General features: G+C 46.2%; 1 protein-coding gene across 1 annotated transcript in view; it reads left to right on the top strand.

The window, feature by feature from the left end:
- The first annotated feature begins 1,007 nt into the window (after window positions 1-1,007).
- Window positions 1,008-25,817, top strand: part of LOC140386805 (uncharacterized) — a 44,785-nt gene continuing 19,975 nt past the window's right edge. The window contains exons 1-3 of the mRNA XM_072469513.1: window positions 1,008-1,100; window positions 11,030-11,204; window positions 22,505-22,600. Coding sequence (XP_072325614.1) covers window positions 11,165-11,204; window positions 22,505-22,600 — 136 coding nt within the window. The 5' untranslated portion in view covers window positions 1,008-1,100; window positions 11,030-11,164. The remainder of the gene's footprint in view (window positions 1,101-11,029; window positions 11,205-22,504; window positions 22,601-25,817) is intronic.

Here is a 25,817-nt window from a genome sequence, read left to right on the forward strand (position 1 = left end):
AGGTTTATTTTGAGTTTCTACAAGAAACTTAATACTACATAGAAACAATTAAAATATAAGTTGTTTTCAAACTATATAGTGCCCTGGTTAATGTGCACCTTGAGTGAAGTATCAGGTTATAATCACTGAGACGCAAGGCAGATATTGAAGTTCTGGAGCCAGAGCAGAAATGCTTTTTCTTCCGTCACTGATACTGGAGAGATGACTGTATAGATGTGATGTGGAGATGCCGGCGTTGGACTGGGGTGAGCACAGTAAGAAGTCTTACAACACCAGGTTAAAGTCCAACAGGTTTGTTTCAAACACTAGCTTTCAGAGCACTGCTCCTTCCTCAGGTGAAATCATATAGATTTGTGCAACATAGTAGAGGTTTTGGAAAAGTTTAATCCAGAATCCTCCTTCTGGTGCTCGGTGATCATGGACCTCCATTGGGCTGGTTCATGATTATGTTTGGCAAAGTACTACAGTGGTTTGCCGTTGCCTTCTGTAGTGGGGCTGACCAGGAAACTCTCCTGCTCTTACCACTTACCCTTGTGTGTATTGGGAGGATTTACACACCGATAATAGAATTGTTTGACCACATTATTAATGTACCTTCCATGGCCATCACGTCCTGGCGTGGGACTTGAACCCAAAGGCAGAGACACCACCAATGCACCACAAGACCTCCCTGAACCCATATTATTGAAATTAAATTATGAAAGCAAGACTGCTTCAAACTAGTAAAAGACAAATTTAGGACTATTATTAGGAAGTTCGTTGTATAAATAGTAATCAATATATGGAATAGACTTTTAGATAGAATAGTTGAAACAATTTGATAGTGTAGTGGGGTTTGAGGGGGGACAGAGTGGTGGTGGTGTGGCATGACTGAGGTATACTTCTGGATGCATTAATTAAAATCGGCTCATCCATTTTGTAATTTTGCGATTTGATTATGTATAGATTGAGAATTATGAAATAATGAAAATGCTAATTATGTCTTCAATGGGACTGTTCACAGGTCTGACTCCAATGCACCACACTAAGTCATTAATTTGAAAATAGAAATTTGTATGAAGAATGAAAGTACTGTGTGAGAAAAGGTTAAAAAAGAGAAGGTAAGAGAATGAGCAGTTTTTAAAAAAGTAACACCATGCATAAGCAAAAGATGTCAATGCACAATTGGACCTGACTGTAAGAAAAATAACCAAGGAATTATGTCCAAGGTAGAAGTCAAACTGCAGGCATGAAGGATAAGTGAATCTATCTTTAAAAAATATATTTAAAGTGCCCAATTCAATTTCTTTTTCTAATTAAGGGGCAATTTAGCATGGCCAATCCATCTACTCTGCACATCTTTGGGTTGTGAGGGGTGAGACCCAAGCAGTCACGGGAAGAATGTGCAAACTCCACACAGACAGTGACCTGGAGCCAGGATTGAACCTGGGTCTTTGGCTCCGTGAAGCAGCAGTGCTAACCACTGCGCCACCATGCCGCCCCAGGATAAGTGAATCTTAATGCACATATTGAACTCTGGAAATAAAATATTCTATAGGAATGTGTAATACCTTAATTTTAAGTAGAACTACAACATGTTAACGGACTGTAAGTGGTATTTAGAACTACTTGAAAAATAAATGTAGGGCAGCACAGTAGCACTGTGGTTAGCACAGTTGCTTCACAGCTCCAGGGTCCCAGGTTCGATTCCCGGCTTGGGTCACTGTCTGTGCGGAGTCTGCATGTTCTCCCCGTGTCTGCATGGGTTTCCTCCGGGTGCTCTGGTTTCCTCCCACAGTCCAAAGATGTACAGTTTAGGCGGATTGGCTATCCTAAATTGCCCTTAGTGTCCAAAAAAAAAAAAAAAAATAAATAAATGTAGCGAAGCCATTTGTTGATCTTCTGCATAGGTTTTGCTGATTTCGAGTCAAGTAAAACGGTGTACTTCAGTTACTTTTTTGAACCATCGATTTTTGTGGTAATGACCTGGAACTTTCTGCACACAAGGGTGGTGGAAGGGGAAACAATCAATGATTTCAAAAGGGAATTGGATGGGCACTCAAAAACAAAAGGCTTGCAGGGCTATGTTGACCGAACAGGGGAGGAGAACTGACCGGATTGCTTTGCGGAAAACCAGCATGGACTCAATGGGCAAAATGGCGTCCTCTGTGCCACAAATGAATCTATTACACTGTTGTTGCTTTACATATTTAATATGATAAGCATTGTCCTCAGCACCTTTGCCTTAATGGTGGATAAATCTCAAACTTCAGAGTGCTTTGGTGCAGAGGGATCACAGTGTCCTCGTGCATGAATTGCAGAAAACTAGCATGCGGGTACAGCAGGTAATAAGGAAGGCAAATTGAATGTTGTCCATTACAGCTAAAGAAATGGAGTATAAAAGGAGGGAGGTGTTGCTGCAACTGTACATGGCATTACTGAGCCCACACCTGGAGTATTGTGTACAGTTCTGGTCCCCTTATTTGAGGAGGGATGTAGTGGCATTAGAGGCAGTTCAGAGGAGGTTCACAAGATTGATTCCAGAGATGAGGGTTGTCATGATATTCAGGTAAACATCATGGTGCAAGCATACATACATACTGATGGACAAAACAACGGACCAATCAATACACACACAACACCGCAGCCAATCACAGGCAAGAGCATACACACTATAAAACAGGGAACACGACACTTCCCGAGCATTCCAGCAGGAGACAGCTCAGGGCACAGAGCTCACAGCGTGCCACTCAGACATCCATCATGTGGTGAGTGCCACTCCAGGATAGTGTTAGGAATAGGTCCACAGATTCAAGGGTTATGATCGAACCTCAGTAACCAGTTTACCACTGTAAATAAATGTTAGTAAAACAACTGAGTTGTACCATTCGCAACCATGTTGGTTTGTCTGTGTAGCAGAGCACCCAACACATCATAGTACCAGGATTGGAACCCGGTAACTGTGGGATCTACCTACGAATCCTCAGGAATCTGCCATCCTGCGCCATGGACACCGTCAGCACGCCGCAGCCGCTACAAGTCACTGGAAACCTCGGCGTCAATTGGAAGCTGTTCAAACAGCGCTTCCAGCTCTTCCTGGAAGCCAACGAAAAGGAGTGCGCTTCGGACACCAGGAAAATTGCCCTCCTCCTCTCCACGGCGGGTCACACGGCATCCATGTCTACAACTCCCTGGTGTTCGCGAAAGGTGAGGACAAGACCAAGTACAAGACGGTTCTTCTCAAACTCGACCAACACTTCAGTGTCGAGGTAAACGAGAGTTTCGAGAGGCATCTCTTCCAGCAAAGTCTGCAGGGTAAGGATGAGCCCTTTCAATCTTTCCTTACACACCTCCGTATCTTCGCGCAGTCCTGCGGTTACGACACCACCTCCGATTCAATGATTCGGGATCAGATTGTTTTTGGGGTCACCTCGGGCACCCTACGCCAGCAGCTCCTCAAAATCAAAGGCCTCACCCTAGCCTCCGCAATCGAAGCCTGTTTTCTGCATGAAAACGCGACCAGCCGCTACTCCTAATTTCAAGCGACCGAATCGGCGTGGCAGGGGTCCTACGCGGCCGGATCGGCAAGGCAGGCATCCTACGAGGCCGAATGGGTCCAGGCGATTGAGTTCCTCCCGGCCCACGGCCCGGACGAGGGCGGCCATTTTGCACGCTTTCCGAGGCCTCCCGCGTCTGTGCGCGCCAAAACAGACGTCGACACAGAGGGACGTGATGCGCAGGCGTGCTTGACGCAAGTCCGAACTGCGCATGCGCGGTGGCACAACGAACGCCATGACGTCACGACGTGCGGCAACTGCGGAGCCACACATTTAAAGTGGCAATGTCCGGCAAGAAACCGACAATGCCTCTTCTGTGGCAAGGTGGGCCACGACGCTGCCTGCTGTCGAGCAGCTCAACCTGCCAATGTTCCCCAATTCCGACAACCTCGCAGGGACGTGTTTTTGTAAAAAAAGGGGGATGTCATGATATTCAGGAAAACATCATGGTGCAAGCATACATACATACTGATGGACAGATCAACGGACCAATCAATACACACACAACACCGCAGCCAGTCACAGGCAAGAGCATACACACTGTAAAACAGGGAACACAACACTTCCCAAGCATTCCAGCAGGAGACAGCTCAGGGCACAGAGCTCACAGCAAGCCACTCAGACATCCACCATGTGCTGAGTGCCACTCCAGGATATTGTTAGGAATAGGTCCACAGATTCAAGGGTTATGATCGAACCTCAGTAACCAGTTTACCGCTGTAAATATATGTTAGTAATAAAACTGAGTTGTACCATTCGCAACCGTGTTGGTTCGTCTGTGTAGCAGAGCACCCAACACATCAAGCGGTTTGTCTTATGAAGAGAGATTGAGTAGTTTAGGCCTTTACTCTCTAATGATCTAGAAGAATGAGAGGCTTACTAATTCATAGAATCATAGAATTTACAGTGCAGAAGGAGGCCATTCGGCCCATCGAGTCTGCACCGGATCTTGGAAAGAGCACCCTACCCAAGGTCTACACCTCCACCCTATCCCCATAACCCAGTAACCCCACCCAACACTAAGGGCAATTTTGGACACTATGGGCAATTTATCATGGCCAATCCACCTAACCTGCACATCTTTGGACTTGAGGTATATAAGATGATAAAAGATATTGACAAAGTAGATATAGAGCAAATGTTTCCTCTTGTGGGGAAATCTAGAACAAAAGGACATAATTTTAGGATAAAAGGTAGCAGATTTAAAACAGGTGAGGAGAAATTACTGAGAACCATGGAATTCCTACAGTGCAGAAGGAGGGCATTCAGCCCCTCGAATCAGCACTGACCCTCTGAAACAGCCTCCAGGCCCATTCCCCTGGCCTTTTCCGTAAACCCACCTAACCTGCACATCTTTGGACTGTGGGAGAAAACCAGAGCACCCAGAGGAAACCCATGCAGACACGGGGAGAACATGTAAAACTCCACATAGATAGTCACCCAAGGCTGGAATCGAACCGGGTCCCTGGCATTGTGAGGCAGCAGTGTTAACCACTGAACGGCCCACTTCTTTCAAAAGGGCGTGGATCTGTGGAATTGTTACCTGTATGGTAGGTAACATGTGCTACTCAATCCTTGGTTAGTGATGAGGTATTCTGACTCCCGATGAAGAAGATTCGAACTCTTCCAGTAGTAACAAAAGGTTTATTGAGTAACTACAACAATACTTACATGAGTTCTTTACTTCAACTTTGATACTAATGATAAGGTTAACAAGATCTAACTATGGTATCCATACGTAACTCCACTAGCCATCTAAACTAGTCTGCTGTTGCTTTATCACCGTGCACCCAATAGAGAGAGCCTCAATGTGGCTGCCTTTTATACCCCTGTTGGTCCGGCCCTCTAGTGATCATGTGATGCTACTGATTACACATTAACCCCTTGTGTACATGCACACATAGAGATCACCACATTCACTACCCTAGAGTCCGGAGGATGCTGGGACATTTAAGGTGCAGACAGACAGATTGTTAATTAATGGGTTGAAGGGTTATGGAGAACGGGCAGGAAAGTGGAGGTGAGGCCGAGAGGAGGTCAGTGGCGATCGTATTGAATGGTGGAGCGGGCTTGAGAGGCTGAATTATCTACTCCTGCTCCTAGTTCTTATCTTCTTAAATTAACACCTACATTTTATTATCTGTGAGGCACGATCAATTTGGCTGGAGACGAAGTTGAATTCAAACTGAGGCTTTATTAGTATCTGAAGTGTGGCCTCCTACAGCAGCTGATGAAATGGCTGCGAGCTGAAGGCCATGCATATTTATATCCCGGCTCCTGGGCGGAGCTAGCATGCAGAGGCCCAGGTGAACCTGTAGTGCAGGTTCTACCGTACAACCCTAAATATAGGGACACAGTGATTTACCACATTCACCCCCTGTTAAAATTGAGTCCGGTGGGGATGGTGGATAACTATATACAATTCGCAATCTTTAATATTTCCAGAACAGTGAAAGAAAAATGTCTCTGGTCATCCGGTGGGCCGGTCAGAGGTTCAGCCGGTCCGGCGCCTTGATCATCCTCTGGGATCGACGAAGTGGAGCCGGCGATGTTGGTGCTGTCGTGCTCGAAGTTGACTCCGGGAGCGTGCCAAAATCCTCTTCATCAACGGGGGTGGGCAGGGGGAGGACGGACGGTCCTAGGGGGGGTGATGGGGGCGGCGGGGGAGGGGAGGGTGGCGCCGGGGGCGACGGGGATGGTGTGGGGGTGGAACCTGCTGGTGCCAGGTCCCTGAGGGAGACGGTATCCTGGCGGCCGTCGGCGAACGCCACGTAGGCGTACTGTGGGTTTGCGTGGAGCAGGTGCACCCTTTCTACCAACGGGTCTGCCTTGTGGAGCCGCACATGTTTACGGAGAAGCACGGTTCCCGGAGCTGTGAGCCAAGTTGGGAGTGATACCCCGGATGTGGGCTTCCTGGGGAAGGCAAAAAGGCGTTCATGTGGTGTACTGTTAGTAGCAGTGCAAAGTAATGAGTGAATGGAATGTAGTACATTAGGGAGGACCTCTTGCCAGCGGGAGGCTGGGAGATTTCTGGACCTTAGGGCCAGCTGGACGGCCGTCCATACCGTCCCATTCTCCCTTTCTACCTGTCAATTTCCCCGGGGGTTGTAGCTCGTCGTTCTGCTGGAAGCAATACCCCTGCTGAGCAGGAACTGACGCAGCTCATCACTCATGAATGAGGATCCCCTGTCACTGTGGATGTAGGCGGGGAAGCCGAACAGAGTGAAGATAGAATTAAGGGCTTTAATGACGGTGGCAGACGTCATGTTGGGGCATGGGATGGTGAATTGAAAACGGGAGTATTCATCGATCACACTGAGGAAATACGTGTGTCGGTCGGGGGAGAGGGCCTTTGAAATCCGCGCAGAGGCGTTCAAAGGGGCGGGAGGCCTTCACCAGGTGCACGCGGTCCGGCAGGTAGAAGTGCGGTTAGCACTCCGCACAGACCTGGCAGTTCTTGGTGATCGTCCTTACTTCCTCGACGGAGTAGGGTAAATTTTGTTCCTTAATGAAGTGGTTCAACCGAGTGACCCCTGGGTGACAAAAGCTGTCGCGCAGGGTCCAGAGTCCGTCTACCTGTGCGCTGGCACATGTACCTCGGGATAGGGCGTCTGGGGGCTCGTTGAGTTTTCCAGGGCGGTACTTAATCTCGTAGTTATAGGTGGAGAGCTCGATTCTCCACCGCAAGATTTTGTCATTTTTTATCTTGCCCCGCTGCGTGTTGTTGAACATGAAGGCTACCGACCGTTGGTCAGTGAGGAGAGTGAATCTCCTGCCGGCCAGGTAATGCCTCCAATGTCGCACAGCCTCAACGATAGCCTGGGCCTCTTTTTCCACGGATGAGTGCCGAATTTCGGAGGCGTGGAGGTTGCGGGAAAAGAATGCCACGGGCCTGCCTGCCTGGTTGAGGGTGGCAGCAAGGGCGATGTCCGATGCATCGCTTTCTACTTGGAAAGGAAATGTTTTGTCTACAGCGTGCATTGTGGCCTTGGCAATATCAGCTCTGATCCGGGCGAAGGCCTGTTGGGCCTCTGCCATCAGGGGGAAATGAGTGGACTGTATGAGTGGGCGGGCCCTGTCCGCATAGTTTGGGACCCACTGAGCGTAATACGAGAAGAACCCCAGGCAGCGTTTGAGGGCCTTGGGGCAGTGGGGGAGGGGAAGCTCCATGAGGGGGCGCATGCAGTCGGGATCGGGCCCCAGATCTCCGTTCTGGACCACATAGCCGAGGATGGCTAAGCGGTTTGTACGGAACACACACTTCTCCTTGTTGTACGTGAGGTTGAGGAGAGTGGCGGTGCGGAGAAATTTAGCGAGGTTGGCGTTGTGGTCCTGCAGATCATGGCTGCAGATGGTCACATTGTCTAGGTACAGAAAAGTGGCCTGCAAGCCGTACCGGTTGACCATTCGGTCCATCTCCCTTTGGAAGACCGAAACCCCATTGGTGACACCGAAGGGGACCCTAAGGAAGTGATATAGCCCGCCGTCTGCCTCGAAGGCGGTGTATGGCCGGTTCGATTTACGGATGGGGAGCTGGAGGTAAGCGGATTTCAGGTCCACCGTTGAGAAGACCCGGTACTGTGCAATCTGGTTAACCATGTCAGATATGCGTGGGAGGGGGTACGCGTCGAGCTGCGTGTACCTGTTGATGGTCTGGCTGTAGTCCATGACCATTCGATTTTTCTTCCCAGGCTTAACCACTACCACTTGAGCTCTCCATGGGCTGTTGCTGCCTCAATGACTCCCTCCTGAAGCAACCGCTGGAACTCGGACCTGATGAAGGCCTTATCCTGGGTGCTGTACCATCTGCTCCTAGTGGCGACGGGTTTGCAATCTGGAGTTAGATTGGCAAAGAGGGAAGGACCTTTAGGGTCGCGAGGCCGCACACAGTGAGGGGTGGTAAGGGCCCGCCGAATTTAAGGGTCAGGCTCTGGAGGTTGCACTGAAAATCCAGGCCAAGGATAAGTGCAGCGCAGAGGTTAGGGAGGACGTAGAGGCGAAAACCGTGGAACTCTATGCCTTGGTCTGTGAACGTGACCGTGCAGTACCCCCGGATTGCTACGCGATGGGATCCGGAGGCCAGGGAGATACTTTGATTGGTAGGGTGTACCTTTAGGGAGCAGCGCCTTACCGTATTTGGATGTACAAAGCTCTCGGTGCTCCCGGAGTCCAGTAGGCAGGAGGTCACGTGGCCGTTGACTTTCACGCTGGTGGATGCGTTGGTCAGAGTGTGTGGTCTGGACTGGTCGATTACCATGAATGCGAGTCGTGGTTGATCGTCTGGTAGTGAAGCGGCCGCTGCGTCGGGGTCCTGAAACGCCGTTGGTCTTCGTGTGCTGCGGGGTGGACAAGGTGGCGGTGCCCGGAGGTCGTGGGGGTCACAAAATGGCAGCGCCCCTGGAACGCACGTTGCGGGGGTGGAGCAAGATGGCAGCACCCATGAAACGCACGTGTTGTGCGGGGGAGAAGATGGCGGTGCCCATTGCTCGCACATGGCCTGGGGAGGAGGGGAGGGTAGCGGCGCCCATTGTCCGTGATCGGGGGGGGGGCGACTGATGCCGCTTAGCAAGCCTGGTGCGGGGAGAAGATGGCGGTGCCCACTGCTCGCACATGGCCTCGGGAGGAGGGGAGCATAGCGGCACCCATTGTCCGTGACCGGGGGGGTGGGGGCGACCGCTGCCGCTGAGCGGGCCTGGTGCGTGGGAGAAGATGGCGGCGCCCATTGCTCGCACATGGCCTGGGGAGGAGGGGCGGATAGCAGCGCCCATTGTCCGTGACCGGGGGGGTGGGGTGACCGCTGCCACTGAGTGGGCCTGGCACACCGCTACATAGTGGCCCTTCTTCCCGCAGGCCTTATAAAGGGCAGTCCGGGCCGGGCAGCGTTGGCGGGGGTGTCTTTGTTGGCCGCAAAAATAGCATCGGGGCCCCCCCCGAAGATCACTGGCTGGCGCGTAGCGCAGGCGTACTGGGTGGGTAGCGCCCCTGCTGGGGCGGCTGCCTGTGGGCCCAATGAAGCATAGGAGGAGTGGGCCGCACGGTTGGGGGCGTAGGACTGGACATTGCGCAGGGCGACCGTCATGGAAAATGCTAGTGTTTTAATCTCTGCAAGGTCGCATGTGGCCCCTTCTAGGAGCCGCTGCCTGATAACAACGGACCCAATCCCAGTTACAAAAGCGTCCCTCATAAGGAGATCTGAGTGCTCCTTAGCTGTAACGTCCTGACAGTCACAGTCCCGAACTAGTGGGATCAGGGCCCTCCGAAAGTCCTCGACTGACTCACCAGGTAGTTGAGTACGCGTTGCGAGCGTGTGTCTGGGGAAGAGCGTGTTTGTCTTCTGCTCATAACTCCCTTTTTGTCGAGTCATAGCGTCAGCGTAATTGGGCACATCCTGGATCAGCGGGAAGATTTTAGAGTTGAGTCTGGAGTACAAGATTTGAATCTTCTGAGCCTCTGGAACAGGAGTCAGCGCCACGTTGATATACGCTTCAAAACAAGCTAGCCAGTGCTGGAAGTCCTTTCTGGCGTCGCTTGCATGTGGATATCTGACATGTGGCCTCCTACAGCAGCTGACGAAATGGCTGCTAGCTGAAGGCCATGCATATTTATAACCCGGCTCCAGGGCGGAGCTAGCATGCAAGGGCCCAGGTGATTTACCGTACAACCCTTAATATAGGAATACAGTGGTTTACCACATCTGCAGCTTAAAATATACACAAGGATCCGTGGCATGTACCTTAGCGACTCACAAAGCCCCCAAGATTTAGATAAATATAAGGGATAATTTCTTGATCCAGTGCTGAAAATAGGAAAGCTATGTGTTCTAACAATAAAGCAACTAGATTGCAACCCTGATCCTTGAACTTTCTGCGACTTCAAATTCTCACACAGGATCAAACCCACAACAGATAATAAAGTTGTCTGGGAAAAAAAGACACTGCAGATTACTAGGTATGGTTTAAGATTCATCCACCAGAGGCAACAATGCTGAGAACAACTTTTTCCAAGTCTTAAGACTCATTAAATATGTTTGCCTGCAAATAAGAAATACTCGAGTGAAAGAGGGTGCAATTCATCCAATTATCTATTTTATTTCCCCAATTAACATTTGTATTTGAAGGACACACGAACAGTAATTCAGAATCGACAAAGAACCACACGAAGGGGCCATATGGTGTTGAAACGACAAGAAAGTTGCTACTTTATGGCCATGCATAGTGTAGGTTTACAGCTGCCAGTGAATCCTACAGACAGAGGAAGTGACGGTTCTAAGCCTGTAGCTGCCAGGAAGAAATAAGAGAGCGCAGCTCCTCCTCCTGAGCACTCAAATTAACAAATCGCGGCTGCAATTACCTGAGGATGGCGTGAGAATTCACTCGGGACGCTTTGATCCTGGCAACATGCTGCACGTTTATTTGTTTTTACAGTGTTGTGGTTAAGCGCGGTACCCAGATGTTGCGACGGACAGTGACGCTCCTTCATTCATTTCTGTCTAGGAAGGGAGTCGCTGAACATTAACGGCAGCGATACAAGTGAATTGCAGTTTAATGAATAAATGGTCAGGTGATTGAAGCCGCCGGGGATCACCATCCGAACCCATAAATGTTAATGTTAGTGCGCACATCTGCAAGATGAGTTTGAAAATCTTATTGTATGTGCCTAACGTCATCGGTAAGTGGTTTTTCTGCTACATTTTAAGTGTGGAAGGTGATGCACGGTGAGTTGTGAATCTGGTTTGAAGCATGTGATTGATGCACTTTCCACCCCCCCCCCCGGGGCGGTACGAGTTATTTATATGTTGTTAAATCCTATCGGCCACGATCTGCACCCTTTGGCAGGTTTAGAAAACTTTCACTCCATCCTTGGAGAATGCCCTTTAGAAATATGGGTGTGTGCCTCTTACTGATGTGCGATAACAGATTAACAGATAGCAGTTACAGGGGAAAACGTCAGCATATATGGATGAACATCTTTTTTCTTGGCCTCTATTCCCACTCTGAGAAATGACTTGTCTGTGCGATATATTGAAGTGAAGTTGTTCCTCAGAGTTCCTGGTTCAGGAGAGGCGCTTGAGGGCTAAAGCAAAAGGTTTCTGTTATTTTTTTGCAAATGCAAGGAATTGGACACGGAGAAGATTATTAAGATGGCAGTTTGAAAATATGTGAAACCTTTCGATACCAAACAAGTACATCATAAAATGTACACTAACATGTCCTGGGATCCCTTTTGTTACTCAAAGCTGCGTTCAAAGCACCTTTTTAGAATTGCTTAGTCATTAGGTAGCATTTATTAGGAGGTAACAGTTTAGCAGGAAAAACCCAAAATATCCAGTAAAAAAGAAAAGCAAGTTTTGGAAACATTAAACACTTTTTTAAATTAATTAAAATATGTGGGAAGTTACGATGGACTGTTCTTTCACACGGCATTAAAACTGAGCTCAACAGTAACACACATGTACTTTTCTGCAGGAGTCTCTGGGATACCAGATTAATTTCTATTTCCCACTTTCTCAGAGGCATTGGGTACAAATCTGAAATTCCCTTAGTTGGTCTCTGTTGTACCCTCAGTAACGACGCTTGGAGAGTAAAACGGTAAAGAAGGCTTTAATAAGCTAAGAACTAGCCTGGTGCCAAGATGGGTGCTAGTTGGGTGCCGCCCACAAGGCGGCCCCTTATATACGACTCCCAGGTGGGCGGAGCCGGAGTCCCCCAGGGTTCCAAGCTCGGTCTTAAAGGGGACATCACCTTACATGATAAGGGTACAGTAATACAGTAACCGTTCATCACAGTCTCTTAGCTGAAAAGAAAATGAAGATTAAATCTGGGATCTTCTGGTCAGTATTGCTCATCCAATACTATATGCTGTGCTTACCTGCAAAACTATGATTAGAGCTCTACAATTGTGCGTTTAGGAGGAATGAAGACAAAATGTACATTTCCTATTATACTGCTGTGCACCCAACTTCCACTCCTGGCCCCCATGTTAGGCAATATGATAAAAGGTACTTTCTTTTCAGTTGTTGCCTCTCTGTCCTTTCTGCCATTATCACCCTCTCCTTAAAAAAACATTGACCTCAAAGTCCACACAAACTTCCATGTTTTTGTCTCTCAAACCCTTTCCCATCTTTGTGTTCTGAGCACAGCTGATGTTAAATGCTAGGACATTCCAAATCCCAGAAAGGAAACTTGTAATGCATGCTCTCAATTGTATTTGCAATTTGGTATAATGTGAGGAAAGACTACATGAAGACCAGTGAATGTCCCAGACGTTTTTGTGGTGATTTTAAACAAAATAAATGCTTATTAAACAGTAAACCACACTGAAAAATCAACGAAAATATGCTTGACCACATTAATGGCTTTGAACAGTTTCTAAAATAGAGCCAGTTCAAAACCTCTCTCTCTCTCTTAACCTCTGAGCTAAACCTCCAAAAACAGAATCCCATAGATTTTAAACATTATGCAAAATCCAGCAATAGTTACCACACTAGGCACCTATAGCTTTTGTGAGAGTTTTTGATTTTAGGATAGAGACAACTGTCTTCTCAAGCGGGCTTTCTCGAGACACAGCTTGTTTGGAGTGGCCACAACTTGCTGCTATTGGCTGGTGGTTTCTAAACATTTCCCTTGCATAGGATAAATTTGCCTCTGATGTACTGTTTTTCCCTTTGATCTTCCTTTATTTGAACTAAACTTCTCAGAAGTCACTCTTAATTACCTTTGTTACGTGTGGTTACCTTTTATAATGTCAGTGTGAAAGTTGCCCCTATCTTCTCTTTTGGACTTTTACCATCTTTATTTTAACTTTGACATTCTATTCTCCATTGTTACCAACCTGCCTTCGGTAAACATCTGTTTACAGTGTTGCTAGGCTAATCAGCATTTCAAAACCTTAGTTCCATCAGCTCAGCCAACCTGCCTTTCTACCATTTGCATTTTAAAATAGTTTGTTTTCTTTAACTATACAACCACCAGAACAAATGCCCAATTATTGGATTTCCTGTTTTTTAATTTTACCACTATTTTCAATGTTTGGAACTCCATGTTTGAAGCCCTCCAATAAGGTTTCCGTCCCTGCCACCATACTGAAACAGTCCTCATCAAAGTCCTATGTGACTGTGATAAAGGTAAACGTTTCTTCCCTATCCTTCCCGATCTGTCTGAAATGTTTGATCACACCATCCTCCTGCCGTCCACTGGGTGGTACCACATTCACCCAGTTCCATCATATCAATCTAATCGTATCCACAGAATCACTTGCATTAGCTTTTCTTCCTGATATCACACCATTACCTTGGATGTCCCCCAAGGATCTATCCTTGGCCCCCTCCTAGTTCAGTCCCCACTCTAAACTTCTGTTTCCTAACTAATGATTCCATCCCTCTCCCTGGCAGTAATCTGAGATTAAACCAGTCTGTTTGCAACCTTGGTGTCACATTCAATCCCGAGGTGAGCTTCTGACTTCATATTTGTGACATCACCTAATCAACGCCCATTTCCACCTCCTCAACACTGCCCTACCTCAGTCCATCTGCTTCTAAAACCCTTGTTATGGTTAACTGGATCCTATCTGGTTGGTGAAGTTAACACATCAGCTTTCTTTGCTGGAGAGAGTTTATTGACTGAATAGGCTGGGACTATTTTCCCTGGAGTGTAGGAGGCTTAGGGGTGATCTTATAGAGGTCTATAAAATAATGAGGAGCATAGATAAGGTAGATAGTCGACATCTTTTCCCAAAGGTAGAGGAGTCTAGAACTAGAGGGCATAGGTTTAAGGTGAGAGGGGAGAGATACAAAAGAGACCAGAGGGGAAATGTTTGAATATGCCATTGGCTTTTCCTGCTGTCCCTATATTAGTGGCATTCCTCCATCAACTGACCCCTACTGATGTACATGTTACTCTAGTGCATACTTTGGGTAGTTGACTGTTCGGGTTAAATAGCCTTATCCTGTGCTTCAATCTCACTTTGTTCATATTCAGATATCCATAACCTGCACCTAGTAATTGTCCAACATGTGTATGAGAGGCGCATGGCACCTCTTCACTTTCTATTCCTTGCTCAGATTCTGTAAATGTATATCCAATGCCAAATAACCTCTAAGAATATACTTTAATAGTTTGATCCCCATGTTATCAATTACTAATGAGTAAAATTAGTAAAGGGACTTTCCTTTGCTGTGTTCATCACTTGTATTTTCACACATACTTTTAAATTCATTGTTGGCAATTCCCCACCCCAACATTGTCCATTAGAAGCTTAGCTGGTGCACCCAAACCAGTTCCTATTGATTTTACTATTACCTTGTCCCCAATTGCCTCTTTGCCGTTACTATATATTACCGTTAACAGACTGAATCTAGTTGCCATGTCAATTTAGTGCAAAAGAGAAACATTTTTGTCCTTATCCCATACCTCCAAAGTCCATTGCTACAACTTCATTACTGCCTCTTGCTAATGGGACATTCACTATGGGCTACTATGGTGTCCTCCTATATTTTCTACATAAATCACAATTCTCACTGATCTTTATTTATCATCCTTTACCCCTGCAACGCTTAAGTATTATTTTTACCCTATGACCTGGTGGATGGGCAAAATGCCAATGTAGTTTTAAAGCAATTTGCTTTACTTTCCTTTAAATTCCTACACTCTGATGACATCAACACTTCTTTAACATTGTGATTCAAAATGTTAGGTCTTGTTAAGGAGATACAATAATGTCCTGATTGTGTAAAGTCTGATATCCCAAAATCAATCGCCTTGGCATGTTCCATATCTAATTCTATTTGAGACTTTTTCATAGACGGTCTACTCAATAGTAAGAGGGCGAGATTCTCCGTTGTCCGATACCGATATTGTAATCGCCGATCTGGCGGAGAATCCACTTCGATGGCCAAATCGAGGCCGGCATTGTTTTGACTGTGGTCAGCCAAGCTCCGCCCCCTCCAAAATGGCGTCATCGCATTGCACACCAAACGGCGTTGCAACGCCGTTGGCGCGTCATCGGCAGGCCCTCCCGCAATGCTCCGCCCATGAAGGGCCGAGTTCCCAACCACGCGGGACATGTGTAGTCTCAGCGGTCAGGAACGCGGCATGGCGGCTACGGACTATGTCTAGCGCCGCCACACCCGGCCGGGATATGTGCCGCTGGCTGGGGGGGGGGGGGTCTTCTGTGAGGGCTAGGGAGACTGGTGGGGGATGGCCAGGGAGTGGCCTGTGGGATCACGGATGGCGAGTCGGGTCCTCGCACGGCTGTCGCCATGTTGTACTATGCGACCACTCCAAGTCGTCGCCATGGGCATGTGCGGCCAGGGACCATGCCATTCTCCGGCCGTTTTCGGCGTGGGAGTCGGGAGTCTCACCCGGCGCCGCTGCTAGCCCCTCACTGGTCCCGGAATCGGTGATGGTGCGGTGCCGGTTTTTGGGTTGTAAAACGCCTATGAATTTTACTTTATTCTCTCTTTCGTCTGCCAAATTTCAAGTGTTACAAACTACATTATTAAACCTTTCATATAATTTCATGTCCATGGTCCAAGCAACTTGGGAACCACCACCATATTCCACACAACATTCTCTTTTTGCCTATTCTGAAGCATGACCAGTATGCTGACAAGGCTGCATATATTACCAGCTTGAATTGTTCTGACAAAATGATAATGGAACTGTGCAATTGTCAGGATGATATTTTCCCCAATTATGCTAGGTGTCCAATTTCAATAATTTGACCCAGTGAAGTGATGTATGTTCCAGTCAGGATGGTGTAGGACTTGGATGACAACGTGCAAGTGATGGTATTCCCATGATATTGACGTCCTGCTTAGTGATGGGAATCAGAACTTCAGTGCAGAGGAAAAATCTTAATGTGCTATTACAGTACATCCTGTAGCTAGTATTTACTGCAGGCAGGTGTGCTGAAGTTAAATAAGCACTGGTTCAGACACAACTGGAATATTGCGGCCAGTTCTGGGCATCCCACTTCGAAGGGGTGCAAAGGATATTTACTAGAATGGTACCAGTGATTTTAAAAAAAAAAAAGTATATATATTTTTTGTGAAATGAGGTTGGAAAGACGGGTGTTCTTCTCCTTGGAGCAGAGAAGGTTAAGGGGACATTTGATAGAGGCGTTCAAAATCGAGAAGAGTTTTTTGATCGAGTAAATAAGGAGAAACCTTTTCCAATGGCTAAAACAGTGAGTAATCAGAGGACACAGATTTAAGGTAATTGGTAAATAATCAAAAGTAACATGAAGAAAAAACAATTACGGAATGAGTTATGGTTTGGAATGTACTGACTCAGGGTGGTGGGCACAATTTAGATTGCCCCATAAATTTATCTTTCAAGTATCTGTGGGGAAAGAGCAGGCGGGTTGGAATGATTGGATAACTTCCAGAAAAGCACACGTATGATGAGCTGATTGGCCGCGTCTGCTGTATTATTCTATGATTCGGAGGATGGGAATCCAGTTCATATTCAGTGGCAGAAAGGGTGGTCTAGTGAAGAACTATATTCCGGACAGCGCTTGAGTTTTTTGTATTTTGTTGTGAATTCATACGTCTCGGTGAGGGGTGAGTACTCAGTCACACTTCTGATCCAAATATTTTTTTTTTGGAAAATATTTTATTAAGGCTTTTATAATTTTGACATTTTAAAACAAAGACATCCAACACACACAAATACATCCAACACACACAAAACCCCCCTGATCCAAGTATTATACATGATGGAGTGGCTTTGAAGGGCCAGGAATTAAGACCGCTTTCTAGAATATTCAGCTTCACTTTGTTATTGCAACTGTGTTGATCTGACTGGTCCAATTTAGTTTCTGGTCAATAGTTATCATTAATATATTGATGGTGAACTTTCATCAATATAATGATGGTGAGCAATGATAGTGCTGTCAAAGACTGGGCAAGGTGGTTGGGATTCCTCCCGTTGGAACCTAGTGCTTGTATGGCCCAAAGATGACTTGTCCCTGGTCAACCCAACCCTGATCAGCCCACCACCCCATTCCATGACTTTATCATACAACTTAAAGTTGACATGGAATTGTATTGAACTACATGATGGGTTATATACTTTCACACGTTTTGTTACTGATTATGTGTGCCTCTCTTCACTGCCACATTTAAAAAGGAATTTCAATAGTTGGCACTGCCCTCGCTTTTCAGACTGGCTGTGCATGTGCAAATGGGGTCTCACGTTACCTCATTAAGTAGTTTAAGTAGGAGAAATCCTGTTAAGGAGGATGTTAAATGGGAAGTTGCAGAAATTTATAGAAAAATGGTTTAATCTTTCAGTATCATTTCCTACTTTTGGTTGAAACTTCTGCAGCTCCATAATTAGAATTTTTATTTAATCATTAACTCTGCCTGCCAAAATAAAGCAAATATACTTGGCAACAAAAAGTTACATTTGTATGTCACGTTTTAATATTGTAAAATCTCCCAAGGCATTTCACAAGAGCATTAACAAATAAAATTTGATACTGAACTTCATGAGGTATTAGGACAGATGACCAAAGGCTTGGATCACAGAGGTGGGTTTTAAGGGGTCTCTTTGAGGATAGTAAGTTAAGACCATAAGGAACAGGAGTAGATCATTCAGCCTTTCAAGCCTGCTCTGCCATTTAATAAGATCATGGCTGATCCGAGTTAGAGAGACGGAGAAATGTAGAGAGGAAATTCCGTAAACCATACAAGCACTAGGTTCTGTAGCAAGCTAAGGGCATGCTACCAATGGTGGAGTGATTAAAATTGGCTTGCACAAGAGGCCAGAATTAGAGGAACACAAAGATCTTGGAAGATTGTAAGGCTGGAGGAGGTTACAGAGATGGGGAAGGCTGAGGCTATGGAGGATTGAAACTGAATATAAAAAAAGACATTGCCAGATTGGAGCCAATGCATGTCCGGGTCCATGGGGATGATGAATGAACAAGCCTTGTTGAAAATTAAAATGAAAAAAATTAAGCTTGTATGTGGTGTAAAATGGGAGGTTGGCCAGAGGAACATTGGCATTGTCCAGTCTAGAGTTAGCAAATGCATGGATGAGGCTTTTGACAGTGGTTGAGTTGAGGGCTGGAATAGGGTGATTTTGCACAGGTGGAATTAGAAAGTGTAGATGGTGGAGTGGACATGTTGGAAACTCATCTACTGAATGAGTTTTGGATGTCGGACAAGGACAAGTTGTGTGACAAATCTGAGAGTGTGAAGAGATTGGGAGAAATGGTGATGAGGTGTCATTGGGAACATGATAGAACTTGACATTTGTGGATATTGTCACCAAGTGTAGTAAGTATGTCGATGAGAAATAGAAATAGGGCCAACTTAGAGCTGAAAATAAAGGCTTTAGTCAATTGGAGGAAATTCCTGCTGATCCATGACTGGATATCGGACAAGCAGACATTGATAGAATCCAGAGACTTAAGTGGTGGTGAGATGAAGCTGGGTCTTGTCAGTGTACATGTGTAAACTGACTTATTTTAGGATGATGTCACAGAGCAGCAGCATGTAGATGAGGAATAGTAGATGTAGATGATGGCTGGTTTAGCACAGTGGGCTGAACAGCTGGCTTGTAATGCAGAACAAGGCCAGCAGCGTGGGTTCAATTCCCATACCGGACTCCCCAAACAGGTGCCGGAATGTGGCGACTAGGGGCTTTTCACAGTAACTTCATTTGAAGCCTACTTGTGACAAGCAATTATTATTATTAGGAATAGGAGGGGGCCAAGGCTAGAGGTAATGGTGCGGGAAGGAGTTGCAGGAAATACGGGTCTACATTTAGGAAATCACAATTATTTATTAATTTTCTGAATGCAAATCCCCAAATTCAAGTGATAGCCTCCCCATTTTCTGGGTTTAAGGTAATTAATCGACTTTGTCTGTAGAGGGGACGCTCCTCAGGGAGGTGGTGGCATAATGGTATTGTAACTGGATCAGTAATTCAGGAACCCAGGGTAATGGCTTGGGGACCGTGTTCAAATCCCACCGCATCAGATGGTGAAATTTTGAATTCAATAAAAGACTAATGATGACCATGAAACCATTAATGTCCTCACCTGGTCAGGCTGGCATGTGACTCCAGAACCACAACAATGTGGTTGACCTTTTTTTAAAAAAAAAATGTCCTCTGAAATGGCCTAGCAAACATTTCAGCTCAAGGGAAATTAGGGATGGACAATAAATGCTGGCCAGTGAATACCACATCCCATGGACGAATTACAAATAAATGCACAGCATTATTTGTGTCTTTCCACAAGTGCATAAAGGGGTTTATATGGAGGCCCCAGCGGTGGAGGTTGTCTGCACAAGGGCCTTCACCTGCCCTGAACCAGTTTAGGAAGGACCATGCTGGTAGTTCAAAGCCTGCCATTCACAAGGAAGTTGTTATCAACTTCTGACTTATCCTTGATCCAAAAGATGTCTGCTCACGAAAGGTGAGCAGCTGAGATGGATTACCAGATAATCTGTTCTTGGGATGTTGACTTGTGAGATAAACATTTGCCAGGTCATTGTGGGAGTGCTGAGGTGCTGCACACATGCTTTTAGCCAGCTTATGTTTTATTGTCAATCAGCGAATGTGTGGCAGAGTGATGTTTGCGAGGACAGGAAGCCAGGGGTGAGGAGTTGAGCACAGAGTGATAGTTATGTCAACAAGAGTTATTCCCAGTGCCCTGACCAATATCTATTCCTCAATTAGCATCACAAAACCTAAATTAGCTGGTCATTACCACACTGTCAATTGTGGGAGCTTGCTATGCACAAATTTGGTGCCACGTTGTTTGCTTTTCAAAAGAAACTATGTAACCACATTCGTAAATGTTGGCAAGATATGGATATTAGCCTGTACTACCTTCGCAACCAATGCAGGTACTTGAGATCAAAAATCAGGGCTGCTCTGCTAGAGATGTCATCTGCCCTCTCAAGTGGGTGAAAAAGATCTCCTGGAGCAGGTCCTGGGTGCCCTGGCGAATGTTTATCTCACAAATCAACATTGTCATGATATGCAGACACACACATAATGATATACAGGCAGGCACAGACAAGCAGCTAATGGACACAGAGAACAGGACATGACCAATAAGCAGGCAGGACACTCAGGGGTGGGATCTGACTATAAAAGACACGAGGCACTGACACTCCACCTCTTTCCACTGATGAACATCTAGAGAGTCAGTCAAGGGTGTTGTTACAATCTCACACCTCCCCCACGTGACTAAGAGCTAGTCTGGTTCAGTCAGACAGAGTAACCACATTTAAAGTAGCAGAGAGTTGAACACACAGAGAACTGTGCTAACTGTGCTATTAGTTCAATAAACCTGATTGAATTAACTTCAAGGTCTGGAGTATCTTTTTGATCTAAGCTGCATCCAGTTGCAGCCAGTGTACCTAACATGGCAAACATCACAAGAACAGATTATCTGGTAATCCCGTTGTTATTTGTGGGAGCTCGCTGTGCACAAATTGGGTGCCATGTTTCTTGCTTTTCAAAAGTGACTTCAGTTCAAAAGTATTGGCTGAAATGTGCTTTAGGATGTCTGGTGATTGTGAAAGGTGCCATAGAAGTGCAAATCTTTAAAAATTGCCTTTGTTCTTATTCATGAAAATCTTGTACTCATCAACCCACTGTAGAGCTGGAATTGATGAGTTGGAATGAAATAAAGCATGAAGTACACAAACACCATGTTCACTCAGTATTCTGCTGTCAGTGTGCTCTGTCCTTTGTTTACAGGTTAATTGTAGCTTTTTTTTATAGTTTCTTGCCAAGTGTTCAATGTTTGAAGCAAATATATGGAAAATAATGGGTGAGAAACAATCCGTGTTGTTCAAACATCGTGTTCTTTAGAGAGTAGGAATGTTTTGTGTTGGCAGCACCATTCCATCTGATCTTTCAGGTATCTTTATAGCTTTTATGACCTCACAAGGCACCATGTTATTTTCCTTTGCAGTTTATATCAATTATGTAAACTCCTATGCATACACATGTACATGTAAGTCACCTTCCTTTTGACTCTTTGTCATTCTGCCTTCCAGTGGCATTCACCTGAGGAAGGAGCAGTGCTCCGAAAGCTAGTGATTTGAAACAAACCTGTTGGACTTTAACCTGGTGTTGTAAGACTTCTTACTGTGCTCACCCCAGTCCAACGCCGGCATCTCCATACAATGTTACAGACCAAGAGCTGGATTGTAAAATCAGCCAGAGCATCTCCTCCCTAGAACACGTGTCCTAGGGGCAGGAGTAGGCAATTTAGCCTCCCGAGCCTAACGCCCTCAATGTAATCCCATCTTGGCCTCCACTCTACTGTCGTGCCTGTTCTCCATAACCCTTCAACTCATTACCAATTAAAAATCTGTCTAACTCCTCCTTAAATTTACCCACTATCCCTGCATCTCCGCACTCTGCGGTAGCGAATTACACAGATTCACAACCCTTCAGGAGAAGTAGTTTTTCCTTAAATCTGTTTAATGCAGTTCACATCGACAGGTAAAGGTCTCCTCATTCTGCTAACTTTAAGGATTCCAAGTGAAATTATAGTTAAGCAGTGGCATTCTGGTTGCCAGTGTGAGTGAGTGCATTTTGCAAACCAGCCAGCGATTCAGCACTATAATTGTACTGATTTGCAAAATGGCCTGGAAAACAGTAAGAATGATGAATGTGGTAAACAAACAGTACAGCAGACCACCTGTTCCACTGAGGAAATATGGCGGATCTTTAACCTACGACTCACTGCTGCAGTTCCAAAATGAAAACACAAGAATCATGGTACCGCTGCTGTCTAATTTAGAGATTGGTTAAGAAATTCAGTTTGAAGGAGACAAACTTTAATGTATTCTGTTCAAATATATTTTGCTTTATCTTAAGTCTAAAAAGCTTTCGAGGTTATAACTAATTTCTACAGGTATTTTTGAAAAATCTATTATTGTGGAAGTAAATTTGAGGCAAACTTTAACTAAGTCCAGCCTATGTTGTTTCCAGGTTATATAAGGATACTCCTACTGCTGGTGTGCTGGTGGACTTTCAATTATCCAGTAGTATTTTTTCCCTGTTATGTGATTTCCATTATTCTTGATGGTGAGTATGCATCTCAAAATACTGATCCACAGAAGGAAGGAAAATAAACTGAATATGGCTGTGGTTGTTTCCTAACTTGGGGGTAGTAGCTCACAGATGTTGCTAGTTCACTTAATTACTGCGCTTTGCCGTGACATCTGTTGGTTTCATGTCCGTACTGCATGAACTTCCCTTTTGTGTTGGAGAAGAAATAAAACTTCCCCTGCAGGTGCTTGAAAAAAATCGCAAGAATATCAAACCATGGAAACCACCACCCAAAATGCATGTTTTGGTAGGAAAGAAAAACGGGGGGTGAAACTCTCCGGTATCGGCGCGATGTCCGCCGACTGGCGCCCAAATTGGCGCAAATCAGTCAGGCATCGCGCCACCCCAAAGGTGCGGAATGCTCCGCATCTTGGGGGGCCGAGCCCCAACCTTAAGGGGCTAGGCCCGCGCCGGACGAATTTCCGCCCCGCCAGCTGGGGGAAAAGGCCTTTGGTGCCCCGCCAGCTGGCGCGGAAATGACATCTCCGGGCGGAGGTGGAGCGTTAGCGGCCGCTGACGGCATTCATGCGCAGTGGAGGGAGTCTCTTCTGCCTCCACCATGGTGGAGACCGTGGTGAAGGCGGAAGGGAAAGAGTGCCCCCACGGCACAGGCCTGCCCGCGGATCGGTGGGCCCCAATCGCGGGCCAGACCACCGTGGGGGCACCCCCCGGGGCCAGATCGCCCCGTGCCCCCCCCAGAGCCCGCCGGCGCCGCCTTGTCCCACCGGTAAGGTAGGTGGTTTAATCTACGCCGGCGGGACAGGCATTTTAGCGGCGGGACTTCGGCCCATCCGGGCCGGAGAATCGAGCAGGGGGACCCGCCAACCGGCGCGGCCCGATTCCCGCCCCCGCCGAATATTCGGTGCCGGAGAATTCGGCAACCGGCGGGGGCGGGATTCACGCCAGCCCTCGGCAATTCTCCGACCCGGCAGGGGGTCGGAGAATCTCGCCCAGGCTTCCTTTCACATTTTTCCATTTTAAAGGAACTTTCCTTTTTTAGTTCAAAAAGTTTCAGTGAAATTACAGCAGCTTTTGAGGTCAAATCTATCACTCGAGAAATCTGAAATAAAAACAGAAATTGCTGGAAATACTCTGGGCAGCATCTCCTCTCGGGTTGATGACTGTTCCAGCATATTCTGTTTATACTTCAGATTTCCAGAATCCGTTGTATTTTGCTTTAGTAACCAATAGATCTGTTTCTAAAATTATCACCTGTTAATCCTGTGAATTTCAAATATTTTACTTCATAGAAAAATATAATACATATGCATAGAACAGCGTGTCCACAATTCTACCGTTTCCCTTTTCAGTCCTGTTCCGTCACCTACACCTTCATAGAATCATAGAATTTACAATGCAGAAGGAGGCCTTTCGGCCCATCGAGTCTGCACCGGCTCTTGGAAAGAGCACCCTACCAAAGGTCAACATCTCCACCCTATCTCCATAACCCAGTAACCCCACCCAACACTAAGGGCAATTTTGGACACTAAGGACAATTTATCATGGCCAATCCACCTAACCTGCACATCTTTGGACTGTGGGAGGAAACCGGAGCACCCGGAGGAAACCCACACACCCACGGGGAGGATGTGCAGACTCCGCACAGACAGTGACCCAAGCCGGAATCGAACCTGGGACCCTGGAGCTGTGAAGCAATTGTGCTATCCACAATGCTACCGTGCTGCCCTTGGAGGATGAGTTTAAAGTAAAGCATGTTTCCAGCATCTCGTGTTTCTGCCCTACTTAATCTGGTTCACAAGAGACACACTAGGTATCGGTTAAAGCACGCTGTTAGCCTTTTCTCTCGTGTCCTTGGAGCAGAGCTTCAGGAAACTTGATCACAATTACAGCACTAACTATAATTCCAACCAGTTCCGTTCCACCAACAGCTCGTGCATAGTGTTGGAAAAGCAGGAACCATTGCGTTATAGAACAATTTTGATCATGGGGCGAAATTCTCCGGAAACGGCACGATGTCCGCCGACTGGTCTCCGGTGCCGGAGACTTAGGCAAACGGCGGGGGCGGGATTCACGCCAGCCCCCGGCGATTCTCCGACCCGATGGGGGGTCGGAGAATGTCGCCCTATGTGTGCGCTCTTATTGTTCAATGGGGTGTGCATAAATATTTATCTAGATTTTCAAGTAATTACTTAGAACAGTGGTTAGCACAGTTGCTTTACAGCTCCAGGGTCCAGGTTCGATTCCCAGCTTGGGTCACTGTCCCTGCGGAGTCTGCACATTCTCCCTGCGTCTGCGTGGGTTTCCTCCGGGGGCTCCAGTTTCCTCCGACAGTCCAAAGATGTGCAGGTTGGGTGAAATGGCTATGCTAAATTGCCCTTACGGTTAGTTGGGGTTACGGGGATATGGTGGCGGTAGGGTGCTCTTTCCAAGGGTCCGTGCAGATTCGATGAGCTGAATGGCCTCCTTCAGCATTGTAAATTCTGTGATTCCTTTTACTGTGAGGCCACTTTAAGTATCCACTATTCTTCCAGTTGAGGGAATTTTATATCTTGTGCCATAAGAAGTTAGTGAATTTTGTACCTGTATTCTAATTCTACCATCACATTTAAGCTGCTTGTATCTTTTGATATTACATAAAGATCAATTGAGTCTTTTCTTGATCTTCCAAAGCTCTCCGATCGCTCCGTTTGAGCCAGTGCATTGAATAAAGGAAAGTTAAATTGTGTTGTGAAACCCAATGCGTTTCTGTTTGTCTCTTTTTAAAAACTGGAGTTCTAAATCCAGAACCATTGTAGTTGCTCTTGAATTGATGAAAGTTCATCAACCTGAAATGTTAACTGTTTCCTTCTCCCCAGTTGCTGCCTAACTTGCTGAGTATTTCCAGCTTATTCTGTTTTTTAAAAATCATAAATCTACTTATCCCAGCTTTGAAATTTTTACTTTGCCTGAGGGTGAGAAGAATCTGATGCCTGCTTGCTGACTCAAATAAAAGTGAATCAACCTGTCACCGATTGTGATGTAGTGTGTTGACGGTTTAATACATTGTTCCCATATCTCTGGAGATTGGCTGGGTGGTAATAAAATGAACAATATTAAGCAGTTAAAATTTGATGTGCAGAACTCTGCTGCTGAACTTTGCTTTTTCAGCAACCTTTGAGACACCACTTTCCCTGTGAAGCTGGAGACTTAAGCTCAAGTTAATGCAACATATTCTATTCAGTCAGCACATTGG

The sequence above is a fragment of the Scyliorhinus torazame genome, chromosome 12 (genome assembly GCF_047496885.1).
Source record: "Scyliorhinus torazame isolate Kashiwa2021f chromosome 12, sScyTor2.1, whole genome shotgun sequence".
In the NCBI taxonomy this organism is placed as follows: domain Eukaryota; kingdom Metazoa; phylum Chordata; class Chondrichthyes; order Carcharhiniformes; family Scyliorhinidae; genus Scyliorhinus; species Scyliorhinus torazame.